The sequence below is a fragment of the Tachyglossus aculeatus genome, chromosome X1 (genome assembly GCF_015852505.1).
Source record: "Tachyglossus aculeatus isolate mTacAcu1 chromosome X1, mTacAcu1.pri, whole genome shotgun sequence".
NCBI lineage: Eukaryota > Metazoa > Chordata > Mammalia > Monotremata > Tachyglossidae > Tachyglossus > Tachyglossus aculeatus.
Genome location: NC_052101.1, coordinates 103,484,094 through 103,508,159, shown reverse-complemented (window position 1 = coordinate 103,508,159; position 24,066 = coordinate 103,484,094). Strand labels below are relative to the sequence as shown.

Sequence of the window (24,066 nt, the reverse complement as noted above, 5' to 3'; positions counted from 1 at the left end):
TTGTGTTACTGCAGGCAATATAGGGAGAGTCGAAGAGGATGGAGAAGGGTGGAGAGTTTGGAGAGGAGCAGGGGAGAATTGAGGAAGGTCACGCCTAATGGTTTCAATTTTGTCAACAAATTACATGGCCCGGTCATCAGGGGAGAGAGATGGTGGGGGTAGGAGGACAGGAGGTTTGAGAAGTGAGTTAAATGTCAGGAACATTGGTGGGGGCAATGGGTACAGGAGTGAATTAGGAAGGAGAAGTATTGTTGTCGGACAGTGGGGAGGACTGAATTGAATCAAAAAAGAATGAATTTAAGGTGGACAAGGTCAGGGAGATGTCTGAATTTCCTCCAAAAGCACTCCACAGCTTGGGCACAGGAGCAGAGGACGCGTACTGTGGAGGCGATTCAGGGTTGTGTGCTAGTGGTGAAATATCGGTGGAGGGGCAGGGGAGCAAGGGAGTCCAGTTCAGTGGAGAGGGTGGTGTTGAGTGTTTCGATTTGTGCATCAGGAGAAGGTAGTTTGGGTATAAAGACTAAACTGGGTAAAATGGCTGTAGAATACTGGAGGGGGTCTCTATGGGGGGAAAGGACAGATTTGTGCAGGGTGGGTTTTTGGGGAGGACAGCAGGTGAGGAGGTTGTGATGAGAGAGAGGAATTTCAGAATTGGTGAGTTTAGAGATTATAAAATCAAGTATGTGCCCAAATTGGCGAGTGTGTGAGTATATTCCAAAATCAAATCTGGGGCAATATCAACTAATGAGTAGCATCATTTGGATTTGCATTCGAGGTTAGGAAACAGGTGTCAGCATTGCTCTGCACACAGTAAGCACTCAATAAATACGATTGAATGAATTGTTTGATTTGTCTAAAGGTGTTCTTTAAGCATTTAGTTTTCTCAATGAATCAACAGTATTTATTGAATGCTGACTGTGTGCAGAGCACTATACTAAGCACTTAGGAAAACACAATGCAGTACAATTGGTAGACGCACTCCCCGCCCAAAAGGAACTTAGAGTCTCCAAGGAGTGACAGATGGGGGAAATGGGAGAATATAAGGATGTGTACATAAATACTGTGGGGCTGAGGTGGGGTAAATATCAAGTACTTAATAATAATATTATAATTATGGTATTTGTTAGGCACTTACTATGTGACAAGAACTGTTCTAAGCACTGAGGTAGATACACGGTAATCAGGTTGTCCCTGGTAGGGCTCACAGTCTTCATCCCCATTTTACAGATGAGGTAACTGAGGCAGAGAGAAGTGAAGTGACTTGCCCAAGTTCAGACAGCAGACAAGTGGTGGAGCTAGGATTAGAACCCACATGCTTTGACTCCCAAGCCTGTGTTCTTGCCACTAAACCATGCTGCTAAGGGTTACAGATCTGAATGCATAGGTGACTGCATCTGTCTGCGATTCACCCTGTCCATTTTCTGCCGAGGTTGAAACCACAGCTAAAAAATAACTTGGGGTTTTCAGGGTGCCTTTCAATTAGATATCCTTCCCACTACTTGCCCCAGGTAATTGAGTATTTGGCTTACCACATTTTGCCATGCCTGCGTAATCTGGTCATCCCTCACTGGTCCATTCAGTTGATGAGATCGCGTTGGCTCTGTACACTGCGCCCTGGGCTGAGTGAAGCTGCAACTGACCCATCGCCTGCAAAGGAGACCAGTCTGGCCAAGTTAAAAAGCAGATGAATGTGTATTTTGGGATCTGTGTGAAATTCTGTAAAATAACACCTTCAACTCTCCTAAGGAGATAGAATCTAGCGAAAAAGCATATGTTGTTCACACTTCAAAGGGGACTCGGAATTAAATTCTATATGTGCTGCTTGATAAGGCTACATGTCTAACAAAGAACTCAAATTGAGCCTACTCAGTATAGACTGAAATGTTTGGGTATGAGTAATCAGCTGCCTTTCAACATCCTCATAAGCTACTTAGGAGTGAAGCAGAAAGATTGTGTCCCAGCTGTTCCAGAAGTTCGGAAACATGGGGAGGGAGAAGAGGGGGATTCAGAGTGGCGAGAGGAGGGAGACAAGGGCTTGGCAGTTCAGAGATTGGGTAAGTTTACCTCCCCTGAGCAGAGTTTGGTCTAGTGGGCCCACTCAGGATGCCGATTTCCGCCCCCACCGTGTTCCTGGTCTGCAGCCAGAGCTGCTGGCTTGGGTCCCACTACAGCAGTTCTTTCCTTGAATCATTCCATGGAAGTAAACAGAAACCCCTCTCTTTTGTTTGATCAAGAAGCAAGTCTTCATTCAAGCAATTGCAAGGGGGCTGGGGTGTGTGGAAGGACCACAGAGTGATCCCCTTTCACTATTCTCTCCCCCATGGAAGGAAGCAAGCAGGGAGCTTTCATACCCACGAACAAACAAGTCTTCCCACAGATAGTAGGTTAGAAGCGAAAAGAAGCAAACAATTACAAGGAAACGGGATACAGGTTCAGATAGTGAGAAGCAGCGGGGCTCAATGGAAAGAGCACGGGCTTTGGAATCAGACGTAAGGGGTTCAAATCCCGCCTCCACCAATTGTCAGCTGTGTGACTTTGGGCAAGTCACTTCACTTCTCTGTGCCTCCGTTACCTCATCTGTAAAATGGGGATTTAGACTGTGAGCCCCCCGTGGGACAACCTGATCACCTTGTAACCTCCCCAGTGCTTAGGACAGTGTTTTGCACATAGTAAGCGCTTAATAAATGCCATCATTATTATTATTATTGTTATTATAACAGACACAATAAAGATTGGGCCCCGTCATTGCTCATGTAGAACAATGGACAACTGGGGTGTGGAAAGACGAAATGGAGCTGGCTGAGACTTATATGCTTCTACATTATCTAGGGATGCCCCTCTCTTTTAGCTACCTCGATATAGTAGGTTCATCTGCCCTCAAATGGAAAGGCACAGCCCTTCCAGTTAATCAGTTAATGATATTTATTGAGTGTTCTCTGTTTGCAGAGTGCTGTACTAAGCACTTCCAGTGCTTTGATTTGTTAGATGCTTTCCCTAATACACTTCTATCCCTCAAAGAAAAATGCCTTATAGTAATTGAAATGATTTGAATTCTTAAAAAATGACCTTGAGTTTTATAGGGGAGATTTTGATACTCTATTGACTGTGAACATAAATAATCAGCCCCACAATTAGTTATCCCAGCAACTGCTAATTGGAAGACACAACTGAGTTTTCATGTTTGCATACTAGGATGTGTAATGTGTAATGTTGTGTAACAACAGAGGTGTAATCTGGTTTTCTGTAATATGGTGGTGCCATTCTTGTAGAACCTCACATTAAGAAAAACTTGTGCTCCAATACTTACACCTTAACTGACGCTACACGTGTGCTGACATCCATTTCTTCTGCCATCGCATGGTATTCTCTCCAGACAGACACACAGTGCCGCAACAGCTTTCTAAACAAAGTGTGTAATGAAAACACGTGAGAGAACCGACTGTATATTGTTCAAGTAAAAGGCATCAGCTTGTAAAATGGACTTCATTCCTTTTTCCTTTCAATAGCCCAGTTCCAACTATCACCTGGAGAAGAGCCGATGGAAAGCAAATAGCCAGGAAAGCCAGAAGACACAAATCCAATGGAGTTCTTGAAATCCCAAATTTCCAACAGGAAGATGCTGGCTTGTATGAATGCATAGCTGAAAATTCAAGAGGAAAAAATATGGCAAGAGGACAGTTGGTATTTTACGGTAAGGAGTGTGGAATAAGAAATTGCATGCAGCATTAAAAACAGATTTTTTAATTGTATCACAATGCTGTTTTTCCCCAACAGGAATTTTAGAACATTTGCCTTTATAAACTGTTAACTCTCCCTGATTGGAGGTCTGTTGATTAAAATTGAGCAGAGTTGAAGAAATTACATTAAAATGTTGCAGAAGAGCGATTGGTGTGAAAACACAAGGAAAGCACTAGAGTTTTTCCTCCACCCTAACCTGATGGAGGAGAAGATACTTTGTTGTTCCAGCTTCAGGTTTATATGAAGAGCTCTCTGCTTCACTTCTTCATTAGGAACTAGCTTTAATCATTCATCATTGCTCATATTTAATGGAGATTTTGAGAGGTACCCTTCAGAAAAATCATACTACCCATAACCACCTCAAAGACTTTGAGCTGTTTCTGTTCCAATCAAATCACTAGCATCAAACCATGCATATATAAATATAAATGTAAAAGCTCGAGCACGGGATCTTCCATTTAGTTCATCCAGGTTGTCCTGATCCCAGAGCTCTGTTGACCATTAGAAACCCAAAAAGTCTTCTTCATCCTCTCATTCCAATCAACATTTCTATCCCAAATTGCAAAACCGGGGACTAAATTGGAATGACTCAGGTTCGGATTGATGATGATGATGGAGAGAGCATCAACTGCCTTGTTAAAAATCATTTCCCCAGAATGAGTAATCTATGCTGATTCCATCTGCTTTCTTACCTAAGTAATGATGATGATGATGGTATTTGTTAAGTGCTTACTATGTGCCAAGCACTGTTCTAAGGGCTGGGGGAGATAAAAGGTAATCAGGTTGTCCCACGTGGGGCTCACAGTCTTAATCCCCATTTTACAGATGAGCTAACTGAGGGACAGAGAAGTTAAGTGACTTGCCCAAGGTCACACAGTAGGCAAGTGGTGGAGCTGGGATTAGAACTCATGTCCTCTGACTCCCAAGCCCGTGCTCTTTCCATTAAGCCACACTGCTTCTCTATAATGATGCTACTTGTTAAGTGCTTACTAGGTGCCAAGCACTGTTCTAAGCACTGGGGTAGATACAAAGTAATCAGGTTGCCCCACGTGGGGCTCACAGGCTTCATCCCCATTTTACAGATGAGGTAACTGAGGCACAGAGAAGTTAAGTGACTTGCCCAATGTCACACAGCTGACAAGTGTCAGAGGTGGGATTAGAACCCATGACCTCTAACTCCCAAGCCCGTGCTCTTTCCCTTAAGCCATGCTGCTTCTCCTAAGTGGAGGTCAGCCTGATTAAAAAAAAATGAGCTGACCCTCAGTATCTTTTCAGTTGCCAGGCTTCTTTCACGGTAAATGTTTGATAAAAAATGTGCTGTTAGATTTGTGGAGGGGGAGGACTTCCATAGATCTTTCAACCACCTCTTTATTTCCAATAGACACTCAAAACCTGTAAAGCTGCATATTTGGCTAACCCTTCTTCGAGCACGGAGGTTACGTTCTGAGATTTACCTGACAAGATTTATTCCTTAGTACTGTGAAATCATCCGATAGGTCGAAAAATCTGAGTTCATTTTCTCAAGCTCTCATCAGACTGCAGAGCAAATCAACCAAGATTAAGCAACAAAATTTAAATACTATTCAATAAAATATTTTGAGTCAGAACAGTAAAAGTTCAATGAACAGACTAATCATTCTTAGGCTACTGTCAAGGCATCCCCTTCTGCCACTGTGGCTTTCCATCCTCCTCTCCAGTCACAGCTCCCTTTGCTTGTCCTCTTTAGTGTTCTTCTTTTTTATTCCTCTTATTTTCCAGGAGCCACTCCATTCTCACTACTATCCCAACTGCTGCTCTCCCTCTGTTATTATGAGAAGCAGTGTGGCTTAGTGGAAAGAGCACGGGCTTGGGAGTCAGAGGTCCTGGGTTCTAATCCCGGCTCCACCACTTGTCAGCTGTGTGACTTTAGGCAAGTCACTTTGACTTCTCTGTGCCTCAGGTACCTCATCTGTAAAATGGGAATTAAGATTGTGAGCCCCACATGGGACAACCTGATCACCTGTATCTACCCTAGCGCTTAGAACAGTACATGGCACGTAGTAAGCTCTTAAAAAATACCATTACTATTATTATTATTATTATTATTCCGCCTTCTGCTTCTCTCATTCACCACTTTCCCCACCTTCAAAGCTTTATTGAAGTTACGTGGCCTCCAAGAGGCCTTCCCTGACTAAGCCCTCTTTCTCTGGCACCCTCTCCCTTCCGCGTCTTCTCTGCACTTAGATCTGTGACCTTTCGGCCCTACCCTCAGCCCCACAGCACTTACGTGCATATCTATAAAGGATATATTTTGAATTATTTATATTAATGTCTGTCACCCTCTGGACTGTAAGGTCGTTGTGGGCAGGGAACGTGTCTACCAACTCTTGTGTTGTACTCTCCCAAGCACTTCATACAGTGCTTAGTACTGCACACAGTAAGCACTCCATCAATACCATTGATAAATACCATTGATCATCTTTGCTGACCTTTTTCATCCTCTCCTTCTTTTCCTCCCTTACTTTCTCCTTCCCTCTTTCCTTTCTTTCACAATTCCTGTCCTTCGTCTTCCACAATTACTATCCTTCCCTGATCTCCTCTTGGTCCACTTTGGAACTGCGTAAATCCATCAGCAAAGCTTTGCAGGCAGGAATGGGCTCGGGCTGGTTATCAAAGACAGAATAAGAGGACAGTAGATAAACAGAAGCCACCGTAGCACCGGTAGAAGTGTGGGAGTTGTGACGGGTCCCTGAAAAGAAAAAGGAAGAATAGAAGAAAAGCAAGCCAATGTGGAGACCTATGCCTGTATTGGCAGCGAGTAGGGAAGTGAATCTTCCAGCCGTAACAGGAAGGGAATGACAATTATGGTATTGATATACACAACACTGGATTGTAAACTCCTTGAGGTCAGGGATAATGTCTGCCAACTCTCTCGTACTGTACTCTCCCAAGCATTTAATACAGTGCTGTGAACACAATAAATACAGGTAAATACCATTGAAAAATTGATTGTCAGTGAAAAGAACTCATAAGTATCATGATAAGTACTTCAGTCTGTCAGTTGATCAACCAATATTCACTGAGCCCCTACTACTGACTGGCTCCATTTGAAAATAATTAAGGAAAAGCCAACTGAGTATCTTACTATTCTCTTGCTCTTCATAAAGTATTTCATAATAAGAACAGAAACGTTGGCCTAATTAAATGACTGGTGATAAAAGACAAACATGAAAGTCATGTGCTAATTCCTCATGATAGCACACACTGCTTTAAACCTATTTGGGGATGACTTGGGGATCGCATTATTATTAATATTGATAATGGTGGTATCAAGCACTTATGGCGTGCCAAACACTATACCAAGTGCTTGGGTAGATACAAGATAATCAGAATGGATACAGTCCCTGTCCATATGAGGCTCACTGTCTAAGTGGGAGGGAGTAGGATATAATCGCCATTTTACAGAAGAGGAAACTGGGGCACGAAGAAGTGAAGTGACTTACCCAAGGTCACACAGCAGATAAGTAGCACAGTTGGGATTAGAACCCAGCTCCTGTGACCCCAAGGCCCGTGCTCTTTCCACTAGGCCATGCTGCTTCTCAGCACAGATATTGTTTGGGTGTATTGTTTTTTACATTTTCACTCTGAATTTCCCCATGATGTCAGGTGCGTCAAAGTCAGAAGCAACTTCTCGATATTCATTAAATGGCTAAAACTGAAGACATTTTTCTTTTAATTCTCTTTTTTAGCCTACTGCCTGGTTTTAATGAAATGCTGTATGCAGTACTCTCTACCTCTCTGTTGGCAGTTTTTCAGGCAGTTTCTAGTAGGTCATGGGTTCACATCCTTGAAAGGAATACCCCAGGGTTTTTTATATGGAGAATCAGACTTGTCACTAACTCACAGTCTTGCTCAATGAAATGTTCTATCACACTTCTTGCCCTAGAGATTCCAATCGGACTCTAACAGGGTTACTCTTTTAAACTGAGTTATCGGCACCGTGAATAGGGGGAAAAAAGGAAAATGAAATTTGCCTGTTCTCCAAAGATAACCCAGCCTTACCTTCTTTGTCAACCACTTTAGCTTTAAGATAATTACAGATCAACTGACTCGTATCATTTCACTGGTACATTGATGGGTTTTTTTCTGGCTGTTGTTTTTTACCTCAACTACCCTATCGGGGACATAGAAATCATTGAATTGTTTGCAGTGAAACTGGAAAGCTTAATTATACATCAGGACTAGTCTGTCATCTTTTTATTTTCCTTCTACTTTGTGATTGTCGTTCTACTTTGTGAGTTCCTATTACCCAGCTGCCACTTCCTATGATTTAAAAGTAAGAGTTATCATTAAAGTCACACTATACTTTCAAATAGGGAAAAAATACAGCTCAAGTAGTTTATCCATGAACCTTCTGTCTTTTTTGACGAGAGAAGCTCTTGTATCGTCCTGGCATTATCTATTTAGGGGATACAGGCTGTGTATTCAAGCTTGGAATCTGTTTCTCTTTTTGGTTTCTGTTTGTTGTAATGCCTCCAGCACCTTCCCACTTCAGAAACCACAGGTGTGCTATACTGAATTCCTGGCTTGAAGAAATAGCAAGCTGTTCACTGTAGAGCAGAACCCAATGAGCCTTCCTAGATAGGCCAGCAAGGGTATGATTTCTTTCCGTCTGCCTCTCCTGCCTTAAGACGCTGAGCAAATTGCCTCTGCAATGCAGTCAGTCTTCCAACCCTAGCCTCCCGGATGGTTGGAAAGTATAACAGCCAGAGCAGTGGATGAGCTGGGGTTGTTCAGGATCATGCTGTTTCATTGAGCTAAGAACATTTTGACCAAAGGTTTTGTCTATCAAACATCAGACTTTTTTTAAGTAGCCCAACTCTTACTCCAGTTCAAGTTTTAATCCTATCACTCAAATGTTTTCAATTCAATCATCCTCATAGAAACACATTTGCGGTCACCTAGAGGCAAAACACCATTCTGTGGGGAGTCACGATTGTTCTGCCGTGATGGAGAATAGTCAAATAGGTTCAAGAAAAAGGTTCCAAGTAGTGCATAGGTATTCCAAGAAATATGTTACTGTGCTGCCATTTCAGTCTTTAAGACTCTACCTACATGGACAAAATAGAGAGTTCATACAGTTTTCCTAAAGAGCCCAGGGGAATGGGAAGGAAGTTGAGAGAGAAGCTTTTATTGACAGAATGAGGTTCGCCTTAAATTATTGATTGGATTTACTGGGTAACTGTCCATTTTTGATAAAAAGTTGTATGAAAACTTTTATTTAAGACTGTTCAGCCCGGGATTCCCTTAGACCGTGAGTCCCGGGTGGTACAAAGACTGTGTTCAACCTGATAATCTGGTATCTAACCCAGTGCTCAGTACAGTGCTTGGCACCGAGAACCACTGTGATTGGTATTGTTTTTATTTGTTGCCCAGGTCTTCTTATTTGGCAAAATAATGCCCTAAAAATCATTTTACTTTAACAGTAAAATCATTTTACTTTAAAAGCTGTTAACCTGGAGGTAAATAGCATCCACATTCTTCTGTTATGTCAGGAACCCCTGGGCCATAATCAGTCAGTCAATAATAATTATTGAGTGCCGACCGCGTGCCAAGCACTGTACTAAGGGCCTGGGAGAGTACAGAAACATTAATAGACTGGATCCCTGCCCTCAAGGACCTAATCATTTATTGGAGGAGGCAGATGTGGGGTAATTTACAGGTAGGAGGAAGAAATGCTCCAAAGTAGAGTATTTCAATTGAAATCTACCAAGGTGCCAAGGGAGACTCCACAGGCAAAAGCCCTGAGATGATAGTTGGGAATATGTAATTGGAATGGCTTTCAATAGGGGCTATGTTTGGTGGGAAGTGTTTCAGGTCATTAAGGGCCACTTAGTAGGTTACTACAGCAGTGACGTGGTGATATTGAAAGTGCTAAAAATTTCATTCACATTTCATAGTACCTAACTTACTTCTGGAGGGAACTTACACACTGGAAGAATCTGACCAAGAGTGATTCTCTGTTCATTTGAACAAGGCAGGGTATGATAGACACTACATTGTAAATAACCATAAACAGTAGAAGCATGCAGACCAACAACTGAACCTACAACAGTTTCTGTCTTTAAAAATGAGTGAACAAAATGAGATAGGAGGATCAGCAAAAAAAAAGAGAAAAACAAAACAGTTAGTGAGGTATGATTTCTTAAAGTGGTATCAAATGGTCTGTGTTACAGTGATATAGATTTGGGTCCAAAGATTGTCATTCAATTAAAAGATAAGCTCAGTGAATGCCTCCTCACGGATATGCTTTCCCCATGTAGATGTTCACTCAGGTTTCCCGTAACAGGAGGTTTGCATTCTTGATGAACCCCACTTTAAGGAAAGTTGGTGTTATAGGGCACTTGCCTTAACCAACCCTGTAGGCATGCGCATAACTCCCCCAACATCACATCATGTTCTGTCGTGATAGACATGTGTCCTGGAAGAATGTGTTCCTTATTGACCCACCAGCATTCTTTCTGAAATGGGCAGTGAAAGCACATGTTATGGGAAAACTGACTGTATTCATTGACTATACAGAGGCTTCATACTTCAGTGTTTCCTGCTTGTGATTCCTGTTACTCCTCTTAGTCTGTATGGCCCCTACTAAAAGTACAGAGCTTCTGCATTTCCTACTGGCCACTAAAAACTTCAGAACATCAATAGAGACAATCACACATGTATATATGTGTGTACATAAATATGTGTGTGGGCATATGTGTTTGTGTGTATAGATGGAGATGTATGCATAAATGTATATAGGAGAAGCTCTGCCTGTCTAAATAATAATAATAATAATGATAGTATTTGTTAAGCACTTACTATGTGATGCACTGTTCTAAGCGCTGGGAGGGATGCAAGGTGATCATTCATTCATTCAATCATATTTATTGAGCACTTACTGTGTGCAGAGCACTTTACTAAGCACTTGGGAAGTACAATCAATCAATCAAATGATAGTATTTGTTAAGTGCTTACTATGTGATGCACTGTTCTAAGTGCTGGGGGGATACAAGGTGATCATTCATTCATTCAATCATATTTATTGAGCGCTTACTGTGTGCAGAGCACTTTACTAAGCACTTGGGAAGTACAATCAATCAATCAATCAATCATATTTATTGAGCGCTTGCTGTGTGCAGAGCACTGTACTAAGCGCTTGGGAAGTACAAGTTGGCAACATATAGAGACGGTCCCTACCCAACAATGGGCTCACAGTCTAGAAGGGGGAGGTGTCCCACATGGGGCTCACAGTCTTAATCCCCATTTTCCAGTTGAGGTAACTGAGGCATAGAGAAGTTAAGTGGCTTGCCCAAGGTCACACAGCTGACAAGTGGCGGAGCCAGGATTCGAACCCATGACCATGTCTACACAGCAAGTATGTCATATACACCATTGGGTTCTGTATGGCAACAGGGGAACTTTCTCTGCTGCTTTAAATCCTGGAAGGTCACTTTGTATGTAAAACTATATACATATAGAGATATATAGAGATATACATATATCTCTATAGTCTGTACACAGCCCCTGTCCCACATGGGGCTCACAGTCTAAGTAAGAGGGAGAACAGGTATTGAATCCTCATTTAACAGATGGGCAGACTTAATCACAAAGAAATTAAGTTCCCAGGGTCACCCAGCAAACAAGTGGCAGAGCTGGGATTAGAACCCAGGTCCTCTACAGATATGTATATATTTAAAAACACACACATTAAGGAATGTGTTTGTGTGTTTCATATAGTGCTCAAAGGGATCCAGTACATCATGTTTGTGTAATTCATCATGCCCTAGGAGGCACAGAACTCCTGATTCAAAGAAATTCACTTGCTTCTCACTAAAGCAGTGCCTTCCAGGACACATAAACACAAAGGCAGCAAATCTCCAATTAGAAAGAGAAGGATGGACAGCCCCTTCGATTGAGAAGGGTAATACCAGAGGCTTCTAGATGATAAAGATGGTTTCCTCCCTTTCCTTCAGTTAACCAGTCAATTAATAGTATGTATTGAGCCCCTACTCTATGCAGAGCATTGTACTAAGTGCTTTGGAGAGTACAATAGAACACATGATCCCTTTCTACAAGGAATTTATAGTTTAGAGGAGGAGACAGGCACTTTAATAAATTATACAGAGGAGGAAATATTAGGGTATAAAGATACACTCATGTGACCAAGCAGTGGTGTGAACGCTTAAATGCCCAGGGGGTGCGGTAATACTAAAGTGATAGTTGTGGGGATATACCGTGGGGAGATGAGAGGTTCATCAAGGAAGGCCTCCCGGAGGAATTGTAATTTCGGAAGGGCTTTGAAGATGAAGCAGCGTGGCCTAGTGGATAGACCACAGGTTTGGTTTCTAATTCCAGCTCTGCCACTTAGCTGCTGCGTGACCTCGGGTAAGTCACTTAACTTCTCTGTGCCTCAGTCACTTCATCTGAACAATGGGGATTAAGACTGTGAGCCCCATGTGGGACAGGGAATGTGTCCAACCTGATAAACCTGCATCTGTCCCAGAGCTTAGTACAATGCCTGGCACATAGTAAGCGCTTAACAAGTACCACGATTATTATTATTAAGCTGGAAAGAGCAGTGGCTGTCAGAAGTGAAAATGGAAGGACTTCCAGGTAGTGGGTGAGTGGGTGTGAGCTAGAGTTAGGTAGCAGGAGAGACAAGAACAGGACAGAATGTGTGAGTTAACTTGAGAGGAATGGTTAGGGTCATCTGGGGTGAAGGAGAAGAGAGAGAATGAGGAGGAAAAGAACTGATTGAGTCCTCAGGGCTGCTGAACTTCCACTCTATGCATATACTCAAGTGCTCAGAACAGTGCTTTGGACCAATACCCAATAAAGTACTACTATTACTCCTATTACTAATAAATATATTAGTATGTGCATACAGATCAATAAATCAATCCATTGTATTTATTGAGTGCTCACTGTGTGCAAAGCACTGTACTAAGTACTTGGGAAGAGCACAATAGAACAGAGTTGGTAAACATGTTTCCAGCCTATTTCATACTTCTCAAGAGGAAGAATGAAATTGTTCAGGTAAGCAGCCTGATATAGTGAAAAGAGCACAAGCCCGGGAGTCAGAGGACCTGGGTTCTAATTCTCTCTCCACCACTTGTCTGTTCTATGACTTTGGACAAGTCACTTAATTTATCTGTGCCTCAGCTACCTCGTCAGTAAAATGAGGATTTAGATGATGAGCCCATGTGGCACAGAGACTGTGTCCAACCTGATTAGCTTGTATCTACCCCGGTGCTTAGTACAGTGCCTTGCATCTAGTGAGTACCTAAGAGATACCATGTAAAATGTTCATACTGTATTAAGAAATTAAGCTAAAACCTCTTAAATTCAGAACTCAAAATTGGAGAGTTCTGAAAGCAGCCTTTACAGTCCTGGCCCTGCAGGAGAGATTAACTGCCCTCTCTTTGCTGATGTAGGCTTATTGTGTAGGATGCTGGATGAAGTCCCATTCCAAAAGAATAATTTTTCTTAGTGTGAGAATAGGAGGAGAACAGAAATCTTCTCTTGGGCAAATGACCCTCATACATCCATTCCTTCCAATAATTAATTATGATATTTGTAGGGCCCCAGTTGATTTAGATGGGTTACTTTGTTAAGAAAAATAAATATTGTTCTGTCAGTGATAGCTAAGGTTATTTAATCCAGCTAGTGAAAAATGTTCAGCTTTTCAGTAGGCTAGGAGAGTGAATAGAATATTTCCATTCTTCTACAAATATATTTCAAGGAATATCTACCACCAAAAAGAGGGATCTTTGAACTAACAGAACATAGTGAATGCTTCCCAGGTAATATATTTTAACTGTAAGAAATGTAGATATGGTAAAATCCTCTGATCAACAGGATATGAGAAATATAGATTTCAATAGTACAGAGATCACTGTTTCAACATTGCTTATACCCAGGATTATGGCTATTGATTTTAACAGACTTTTCTTATTAAAATTGCATTTTCAAATAGATATATACATATACACATATACATACACATATATATACGTACATACACATTTATATATATACATACACACACATATATATATAAACATACATACACATATTTAGAGAGAGAGAGAGAGACAGGTCTTTATTTGTGCCCTATGCAGGTACAATTTTTACAATTGAAGAAAAATGTGATTTTCCTTTTTCAGTAAATACTGGTAGAAAGAGAAAAATTAATTAATCTAGCCCAGTATATCTGAGTTCATCAATAAATGAACAACACAACAGAATACTAATTTCACCTTTGATGTGTTATGCAGGTGAAATGTGATCACCTGATAATCCGTGATGCAAAAAAGACATATGATATCAAAGATGCACAACTCAAGACGATTCCATATGTGAACTCCAATTCTATGAAAGTTCTAGCTGATGAATGCCCCTTCAAACACACTACATACTCGGATGCTTTAGTTATCATTAAGTTTTCTCTTTAGATGAACTACATATAATTGTGATATTGCAGCCTTGCAAATAGGTCCATATTTTGTTTTTCCATCGGTAAGACTTTCACCAACCTTTCTCATCTTTTCCAACAAGAACAAGTTGGTTGATCTAATTTGGGGGATTGTTAGATTTCAGCATTGAAAAAATGGGACACTGGTTAATCTACACTCCCTTCCTTTGGAGATTTGAGTCTTTTGCCTCTCAAATGTGGGACAGTTCTGCTTCTCCTATGAACAAGCAGAGTTGCCTAGTGGATAGAACATGGTCCTGGAAGATGGAAGAACCTGGGTTCTAATCCTGGCTCTGCCGCTTGTCTGCCATGTGACCTTTGGGCGAGTTACTTCACTTCTCTGTGCCTCAGTTACCTCATCTGTAAAATAGGGACTGTGTCCAACCTGATTAGCTTGGATCTACCCCAGAGATTAGTACTGTGCCTGGCACGTAATAAGTGCTTAACGAGTACCATTTAAAAAAACAAAAAATTGAACAAACGTTTCCAGGAAATAGGATAAGGCAAAGAAATAACAATCTATGATATTTTGGAAAGTTAATGGAATGGTTACTTGTCCTCAGTATGATTTCTATAAGAATTAACCGTATTCATTTTGGGCCTTGGAACTATAATCCAGTGCTAATTTGCATACAGAGTCATTTAATGTTAGAAACGTCTTCTTTGAAGGAAACAGGTCTTTCTGAAAGGCAGTGGCTATTGCAGGTTAGTACTTAAATTGTACTTGACCTACTAAGCCTGCACTGTAACTGTCTGTGACATAAATTGCTCCAAGATAAAAAGCTTAACCAGTTCAGATGGCTAGAACGGATGAACACAGACGTTATGGTTCAGGTCTGTATCTTGGAGTTAGTGAAACAGAGAACGAAAGTAATAGGTGGGTCATCAATGTACAGCGTTGACATCATATGTTTGTCTTGGTGCAACTGCATAAGTCTAGATTTTAGATTCATAACCTAAGAAAAGTAGGTAGAAAGGTTCAGATTTTCTAATAGGAAGATTTTCCTCCTTGTTCAGTTAGGTGAAAAGTGAAAAAATAAAGGATTTAGAAATATGTGTTCCTTTAATATAAAAAGCAATTTACATTTAACCCTCTTTCATTATAAAAGACCACACACACACACACGCATCATAAAGATTTATTTTCCCAAAAATTTCAAATGGAAATGTTTAACCACTACTTTGGCAGTGAACTTAAATGTGAAGTAACACATGTCATGTGCTATATAAAATAATGAAAACGATTGTGGAACACATTTATGTAGTTTCTCCTCTGCCTCATACAATTACTCCATGAGTCCTTTACTTTTAACATCACATGTTTGTTTATTTGAGAGGGTTTTTTTTAATTGCATCTTGCATTCAGTCAACTGACTGTGTTCTGGGTCACATGTATTGTCCATAAAAATGAAATTTCTCTCCCTCCTCTGTAAGAACATGTGTATTTGTTGTCCTTTAGTAGGAAATTGGCTCAAGTCATCAATGACCACTTCTGTTTTCAGAAGAGCCTTATGTTTCCTAAAGGATGAACTCAGTACTTGATGTTAGACAGCCATAGCTACTGCAGTGAATGCTTGCAAACAACCAGGAACACATTTTTTCTAGAGAGGAATAAGCATTTGGTTCCATTGGACAAGATTCTTTTTCAGTAAAATCTTAGTAACAATACTCACCTTCTCATATTTCAGTATGTTCTCTTGAACTTTTCATTTTTTGTCTGTACAACAAATGAGTCGGCTTGTTATATGAAATCTTCAATATTGAAAACGCTTCTGATCTTTCAGCTTTGTTTCCATTTCCTTTATTAAGCACTTACTATGTGCAGAGCACTGTACTAAGCCCTTGGGAAAATGTGATTACAGTAGAGTTAATAGACACGATCCCTGACCACAAGGAGCTTACAGTCTACAGGGGAGACAGGCATTCAGATAAATTACCAATAGGGGAATTGGGAGAGTATAAGGATATGTATTTCAGTGCTCTGGGGCTGTGGGTGGGATTTATGTCGGTTGTTTAAAGGGTACAGATCCAAATGCAAAGGTGACCCAGAAGGGAGGGCAAATAAGGATTTAGTCAGGAAAGGACTCCTGGAGGAGATGTGATTTTAGGAGGGCATTGAAGGTGGGGGAAGTGGAGCCCCCTCCTTCCTCTCCCCCTCCCCATCCCCCCGCCCTACCTCCTTCACCTCCCCACAGCACCTGTAATATATGTTTGTACAGATTTATTACTCTATTTTACTTGTACATATTTACTATTCTATTTATTTGATTTTTGTTAATATATTTTGTTTTGGTGTCTGTCTCCCCCTTCTAGACTGTGAGCCCACTGTTGGGTAGGGACCGTCTCTACATGTTGCCAACTTGTACTTCCCAAGCGCTTAGTACAGTGCTCTGCACACAGTAAGCGCTCAATGAATACGATTGAATGAAAGTGGAGGGTTGTGAGATATGAAGCGGGAGGGTGTTCCAGGCTAAAGCGAGGATGTGGGAAAAGGGTCAGCGGTGATAGAGATCAGGTTGCCTTTATATCATAAACTGTATTTACCCTTCCAATTTTTCTAGGTTCTTTTGAAAAATTCTATAGAGTAGTAGTGAATATTCTATAGGAATATGTGTGGCTTTTCGTGTTGGCTAGGTTTTTATAAACTCAGTGGGTGGGTGTAAATATTTTGTGGATTGCAGGAGAAATTAAGCTTCTACGGTCAGTCAGCATCTGCCATTACCCATAAATGCCCTCCATCTAATTCCCCAACCAGAATATTGAGTGGTGTCTGCCTTTTGAGCCTTGTTAGGATGAGCAGCAGGAACCCAACAAAGCACTGACAGGTTTAGGAATGTTTTAAGCGCAGTGATTGTAAGCTTCCATTCAAGTTAACATTTGTTTATGTTATTCCATTTTTTTGAAAGTTTGCCCTTTCAACCTTCTCTCTCTTATTTGCACTACATGCCAATCTGAAAGGGTTTAACAACTGTGTTTTGTTTTGTGCAAAATATGAAATTGGTTTATCTGTTTATAGAAGGAACATGATGAAAGTAACATTATTCGGGGGCCTGGGGACCTCTACTGGCAACATCAATTGTTAAATTCTTTGAAGTCATGTTTAACATTGGAAAAATAAGAATTCTGTTCTCCATGCCAAAGTTAGTATTTCCCCTTTAATTAAATTGGGTTGGGTTTCGAACCACACTAGAGAAGCTGAAACTGAGTAGAGCGAATGCCTACTAAAGAGTTCATGAAACAATCTTCAAAGTAAATCCAGAATACTCTTCTTATAAAACAGGTCTGGGGAGAGTGAGCCCCCTCCGTGCGTTGTAGCTTCGATGTGGTTTGAAAGAAAAAAGACCCAGGGGACCCATGCCACTCACCTGGGGACCCTAGCACTCTCACCAACCCATATGGGGTCCGTGGGTGGCAGAGGCATCGGTAGAAGCATCAGAAGAAGTGGTGGAAAGAGTAATGGAAAGGTGGCAGGGTCAGTGACAAAGGTCCCAGGTCACTGCAAACCTAGAATTTAATTGACAGTGCAGTGCCCACTGGTCTGTGACACTCCTATGGTAGGCTTCCCGTTTACTTTCCACCCAAGGTCCTCCCACTCTTAGAGATGGGAATGCCTCATGTTCAACCAGATGCTGCAGTACAGCTAGTGAGTGGTGTTATAGCAGCAGTCCACTCTCCTGGGGTCTTCTATTTGATTAACGGTCAGTCGATCCATCAGTCAAGCAGTGGTATTTATTGAGCCCTTACTATGCTCAGAGTACTGTATTAAGCACTTGGGAAGGTACAGTACAACAGAGTTGATAGACATGTTCCCTGCTCAAAATGAGCGTACAGTCCAGAGGGGGAGACAGACGTTAATATGAATAAATAAGTTACGGATCTGTAATAATAATGATGGCATTTATTAAGCGCATACTATGTGCAAAGCACTGTTCTAAGCACTGAGGAGGTACAAGGTGATCAGGTTGTCCCATGGTGGGGCTCATAGTCTTCATCCCCATTTTACAGATAAGGTAACTGTGTCACAGAGAAGTTAAGTGACTTGCCCAAAGTCACACAGCTGACAATGGGCAGAGTCGGGATTTGAACCCATGACCCCTGACTCCAAGCCCGTGCTCTTTCCACTACTTCTGTACCTAAGTGCTGTGGGGCTGAGGGTGGGGTGAGTATCCGGTGACTTTCAAATGTGTTGCATCATAGGACTAACGTAGGAACAATTCACAGTCCACCAAAATGGTGCTCATCATAGTCGGATTCCTATTCCAGAATTCCTCGAACTGAATGACAGAAACAGCTGCACAAATACAAATGTTATTTCTAGCCCTTAAAACATTTCTTAAAAGCTATCTTCAGATACACGAAGTTGTTTTTAAGAAAGATAGAACTGGCTCTTCTCCATCTCCAGTACAGACAAAAGATGAAAATGGGCTTAAATTGTAGTCGGAGAAATATAAGTTAGATAACATAGAAGAGCTTCTTGAATTTAAAAGCTGTAAAGAACTAAAGTGGAGTACTATCATAGATTGGTAAATCTTCATTGAAAATTCTTTTAAGGAATAGGATAGATCCTATTTTATACTGCAATCCTCCCTGAAGATTGAGAAAGTAAATGCGTATTATAGAGGTCATGAAATATAAACATAAAGTCCCTTCCATCCCCATGATTCTATATAAGAAGACTTTTTTCGGCAGGGTTGTCTCGTGTAGTGGGCTGACTCCGCTGCAGTCACTTTTGAAACTTTAGCCTGTAACTGGAACAAACCTGGATTTCTTTTACTTTTTGAACTACTGTAGCTCAACCGAACTGGATTCAAAAAATAACTGATACTCATGTGGCCATTGAAGAGAACCTTTCCTGGGAGTGCAAAGCCAGTGGGAGGCCCAAACCTACATACACCTGGCTAAAAAATGGCAAACCACTGGTCTCTCAGGTAAGAACAGCAATGACATGTGTGTGATAGCTAGATCTACTCCTGCCTTTCTTCTCTGTGAGCAGGAAATTAGCAGCAGTATATGTTCAAGGATCCGTCCGACACAACCGATATCGTGTACGTATAAGGCAGAAGAGAATCTTATTGATAAATAAAAAGCCGACAAGGAGTCAGTTCCACAGCCCTCATTTGGAGAAGCATGTTCTGCATTCAAGACTGTCAGTAAAGTCTGCGGAATTAAGTCCTTAGAAAACTTCAAGAGAGTTCAATAAAGAAAAGAAGGCAAAGAATGACCGTTTTCTTTTCCACTTGACTCTAATAGTTCGCCAAGAAATGAGTAATTGATGTGATAACATTTAGAATGGAGATCTAATTTTAAGGAAGCCCCTTGAAAAAAATCAGAATGTAGGATAGGCCTCGGGGAGAAAAACAATTGTCCCCAATTTAATTTTCCAGCTTATTTTTTTCAAGCCACGCTTCAAATGTTAACTGAAATTTGACATTTCCTCGGGTCCCAAAGAGTGATCCGATTTCTCATGCTTGAATTTCATCCAGCGCAAGCCACCCAAAGAGGCATCTGCTCTGAGCTATGGCATGAAGAACTGCCTACAGATAAATGAGTATGGTTTTGCCCTCCCTGTCACACAGACTTCTTCCTCTCACTAGAGAGAATCCTTTTAGTCCCATGATCCTCTCAATTATAAAGCCAAATGAAAACAAATTGCTAGAGTGTAGGTATCAAGGTAACTGGCATTTTTCTCTCTTCACTTAATGTGAGAGAACATGGCTGCCCAGATTTGATCAAAACCTAATAAAGTGTCCTCCCGCACTAAATTGCCACCCTGCAGCAAGTAAAAAGCCAATATCCCTTTATATTATTTATTTTTTGAAAATGGCGGCTCTCCTGGGGAAGGAAGAAACATTTTTTCTATACTTATTAAAATTGATAACATGAGTTCCTTATCCTCAGGCTGACAAACGAGAACAGAGGCTCTTGTTCCACACACTAATTTTACTTGTTTCATGTTGGCCACTAGCAGATGGTTTTGAACTTTAATCATGTTAGTGGCAGAAATAAAGTAAGAGACCATTAAATTATTAACATCCACATTTTTTAGTAAACCTTAGCTGATATTAAATGTTTCTCTCTGCACCATCTGAGATGATTACATTCTTATTAACCTTCAGAATAGTACCCTCTAATCATTCTAGTATTTTAAATGCTCTAAACGTGGTACAGGGTGCATTTTTTCTGTGGAAGTGCTGAGCCTGAGAATAGAAATGGATTTTAAATTTCAAGTTCATGATCTTGGAGGGGATATTAATCTGAGCGGCTTAGGTATTAAATCAATGAGAACTCAAGAGAGTACTACAATTTAAATTCCATTTACCAGCTGAAGTACTGGTTGTTCCATTTAGCATCCGACTTGACACAGATTTTAGCTGACAGACAAATAGATCATGCCATGTAAATTGCTTGTATGACTGCTATTTTGTTTCCATTTGGTCCCACGGGTATAAAATATTTCAAATTGTTCTTACGTATATGTTTTAAAGGGTTTTTATCTTGGTTGTTGTTTTTACAGGACAGAATTCAAATAGAGCATGGAACACTTAACATAACATTAGTGAGCCTCTCTGACGCAGGAATGTATCAGTGTATAGCAGAAAACAAGCATGGAGTTATTCTTGCCAGTGCAGAGCTAAGTGTTATTGGTGAGTCTCTTTCTTTAAACTGAAAACCTTCTCTAAACAAATACACGGTTTGCCAAGCTTAAGTGTTCAAGCCAACAAAAAAAAAGTGTACAAAAAATTCTGCAGGCAGAAGATGGTTTTTAGGACATGTAATAAAAAATACCAGCAAGGTAAACAGAGGATTTTCTAAATGATTCCCTGATGCCTGCTATGAGTAACACAGATTACTTTATTGCTCATTTTTATATCTAAATGGACCACACTCTACAAAATGGTGGCCCAAAACCAGTTGAGTATATTGCCTTAGCTTTGGCTTTAGGATAACTTTAGCTTGAAATGAAATTGTGTGGAAGAGATGACGTTGTGAAATAGACTCAGCTGTAAAATATGTGGCCTTCTTGAATATCAGCCTAGCATTTGCTACTTGTTCTGTAATTACCCAGGGTTTCCAATTAACTGGTAGATTCGGGAAGTGACGCCTTTTATAGAAATGTTAAAGACTCCAAGGACAATTCACTTCCATGAAACTGATGTGCCCCGGGTGTTTGTTTGTTTTTTATGCTATTTGTTAAGTGCTTACTATGTGTCTAGCACTGTTCTAAGCTCTGGGGTAGATACGTGTTTATCAGGTTTAATACAGTCCCTGTCCCCTATTGGGCTCACTGTCTAGGTAAGAGGGAGAAGGACTAAATTCCCATTTTACAGTTGAGGAAACTGAGGCCCAGAGAAGTGAAGTGACTTGCCGAAGGTCACGCAGCAAGCACTTGGCAGAGCCGGGATTACAACTCAGATCCTCCGACTCCCGGGCCCATACTCTTTCCACTTGGCCATGTTTGTTCCGATTTCCTGGGATAGGCTTTGGAAGCGCAGGGTCCTTAGCTTCCCCAGTTTGGAAGGAGGAGAAGAGGAAGAACCATCCTAATTCTCACTGCTCATTTAGCCATAGCCTACCTAGGACTACCACAAGGCCAATCAAGGTTACTGCAAGACCAGGAAAGGAATCTCGGGTCTCATATTGCCTTAATTCAGATCCCTTCCTAAAGCCCAAAATGTGGAGGCGGTGACGCTCCTATTCACCCTCATAATACTGGCCCAGTTTAGATGCCTACCTGTTGCTGATGTAATTTTTGTACCCCGGAAATGACCCCAGAATCCATAGGGATGATGGGCTGTGATGGCCCCCATAACTTTTTGAATTGGACTCACGGCCTCGTTCATTCCAGCTTTCTGACAAGACATGACAGTTTCCAATTGTGGATGACAAGACCAAAATGGTGACTTTCTTGCCTGTTATCTCTTTAAAGCCTGCCCCTTCCCAGATCCCGTCCATCTTAAGATATCTGACCCTTCACCGCCACATTCAAAACGGTTGACTTTGGGATCCAGATATGCTTGTTGTAGGCCGGGAGTGCCTCCATTATATAATTGTATTGGACTCTCCCAAGTGCTTAGTACAGTTTCCTGCACATAGCAAGCACTCAGTAAATATGATTGATAGATCTGAGAAATGAGAAAGAGGGTTGAGGGGAAAAATTCCTCAGTTATATTGGGTAGAGAAATGGGTGTTTGAACATCTAAACAAGCATGTCACGGAGGCTAAGCCTGGTAGGCTTTAGAACCACCTCCTCCACTTATCGTATTGTGCTAGATTGTAAGCTTCTTGAGGACAGGGAGCATGTCTACTTATTCTCTTGTACTCCCCCAAACACTTAATACAATGCTCTGCATAGTTAGTGCTTAATAAAATACAATTGATTTCTGAGCCCAGGAGCTTCAGTATTAGCTGTTGATGATTTTTTGAACACTTACTCCAAGCTTAACATGTCCAAATGAACAGAGAACCCTTATTATAATGGTGTTTAAGTGCTCACTGTACGCGCACTGTACTAAATGTGCTGGGGTACATACAAGACAATCAGGATTAACACAGTCCATGTCCCACATGGGGCTCCCTACTTTAATCCCCATTTTACAGTTGAGGAAACTGAGGCACAGAAAAGTTAAGCAGCTTGCCCAAGATCAAACAGCAGACAAGTGGCAGAGCCAAGATTATAACCTAGGTCCTCTACTCCCAGGCCTGGACTCTTTAATAATAATAATAAAGATGATGGTGTTTGTTAAATGCTTACTATGTGCCAAGCACTGTTCTAAACCCTGAGGTAAATCCAAGGTAATCGGGTTGTCCCACATGGGGCTCACAGTCTTAATCCCCATTTTACAGATGAGGTAACTGAGGCATAGAGAAGTGAAGTGACTTGCCCAAAGTCACACAGCTGACAAGTGGCGGAGCCGGGATTAAACCCACGACCTCTGACTCCCAAGCCCGTGCTCTTTCCACTAAGGCACGCTACTTCTCAATATTCTTTCAAAGCAAAATGCCCTGCCCTTCACCTATACAACTCTCACCAGAAGTTAATATATCCTCTTAAGAACAACAGTCAGGGCCCCGCCTACCAAGCAGTACGGGGAAAATTCTGTGGAATGGAATCAGCAACTCCAATCTAAATCACAGGCAAGAATTGTCTTGCCAAAGAAGAATTTTCTTTCAAATGGGGGGGATCCTTACTATGCAAGAGGACTTCTCTGTGATGCAGATATATTCGTGGAGGTCCTATCTGAATGTAGGAAAGAGCGTAAGAGAGTGGGAAGTGTGTCCCGAAGGATCTTGCCCACATATGTTTCAAACTTTCCGGCAATCTCCCCAGATTGTTTTTCCTCTGAATGAGCTAGGAACAAGTTAATTCTTTTATTAGGTAATTGTTAAATTCTCCAGAGATTTTCTGCAGAGAAACAAAACTTCCTGTGTTGTTTTTTTGCGGTACAACACCAGCAGATTTAACTGGATATTCCAGATTTGCAGTCTTCCTTTTCTCGCTCACTCCTCCCACAAAATTCAAATTAAACAATCTGAAGTGAATCAGAAGATAATTTATCATATGAAAGTAGATTAAATCTCGGGACGATTTCAGAGTGGGAAAGAGAAACTGATTTCTTTTCCTATGGAAAAAAACCAGAGTATCACTGTATTTGCGAACCAGTTCGGATAGATGGATTTGTAAAAGTATCTTAAATGTTGTTTTTTGGTCTTTGAAAACTCTCGTTCCTCCCATTACAAAGAAGGGGGTTAATATCAGATCTCAAGGGTGAAATGTGGAATTTATGCTTCTCTTTGGAATAAAGAAAAATATTTGAACAATAATTAATTTG

General features: G+C 41.1%; 1 protein-coding gene across 1 annotated transcript in view; it reads left to right on the top strand.

The window, feature by feature from the left end:
- The window catches only part of CNTN4 (contactin 4), a 910,670-nt gene that overhangs the window by 716,797 nt on the left and 169,807 nt on the right, over window positions 1–24,066 (top strand). Inside the window, exons 9-11 of the mRNA XM_038772663.1 lie at window positions 3,507–3,691; window positions 19,028–19,164; window positions 20,751–20,880. Of these exons, the coding sequence (XP_038628591.1) occupies window positions 3,507–3,691; window positions 19,028–19,164; window positions 20,751–20,880 (452 nt within the window). The remainder of the gene's footprint in view (window positions 1–3,506; window positions 3,692–19,027; window positions 19,165–20,750; window positions 20,881–24,066) is intronic.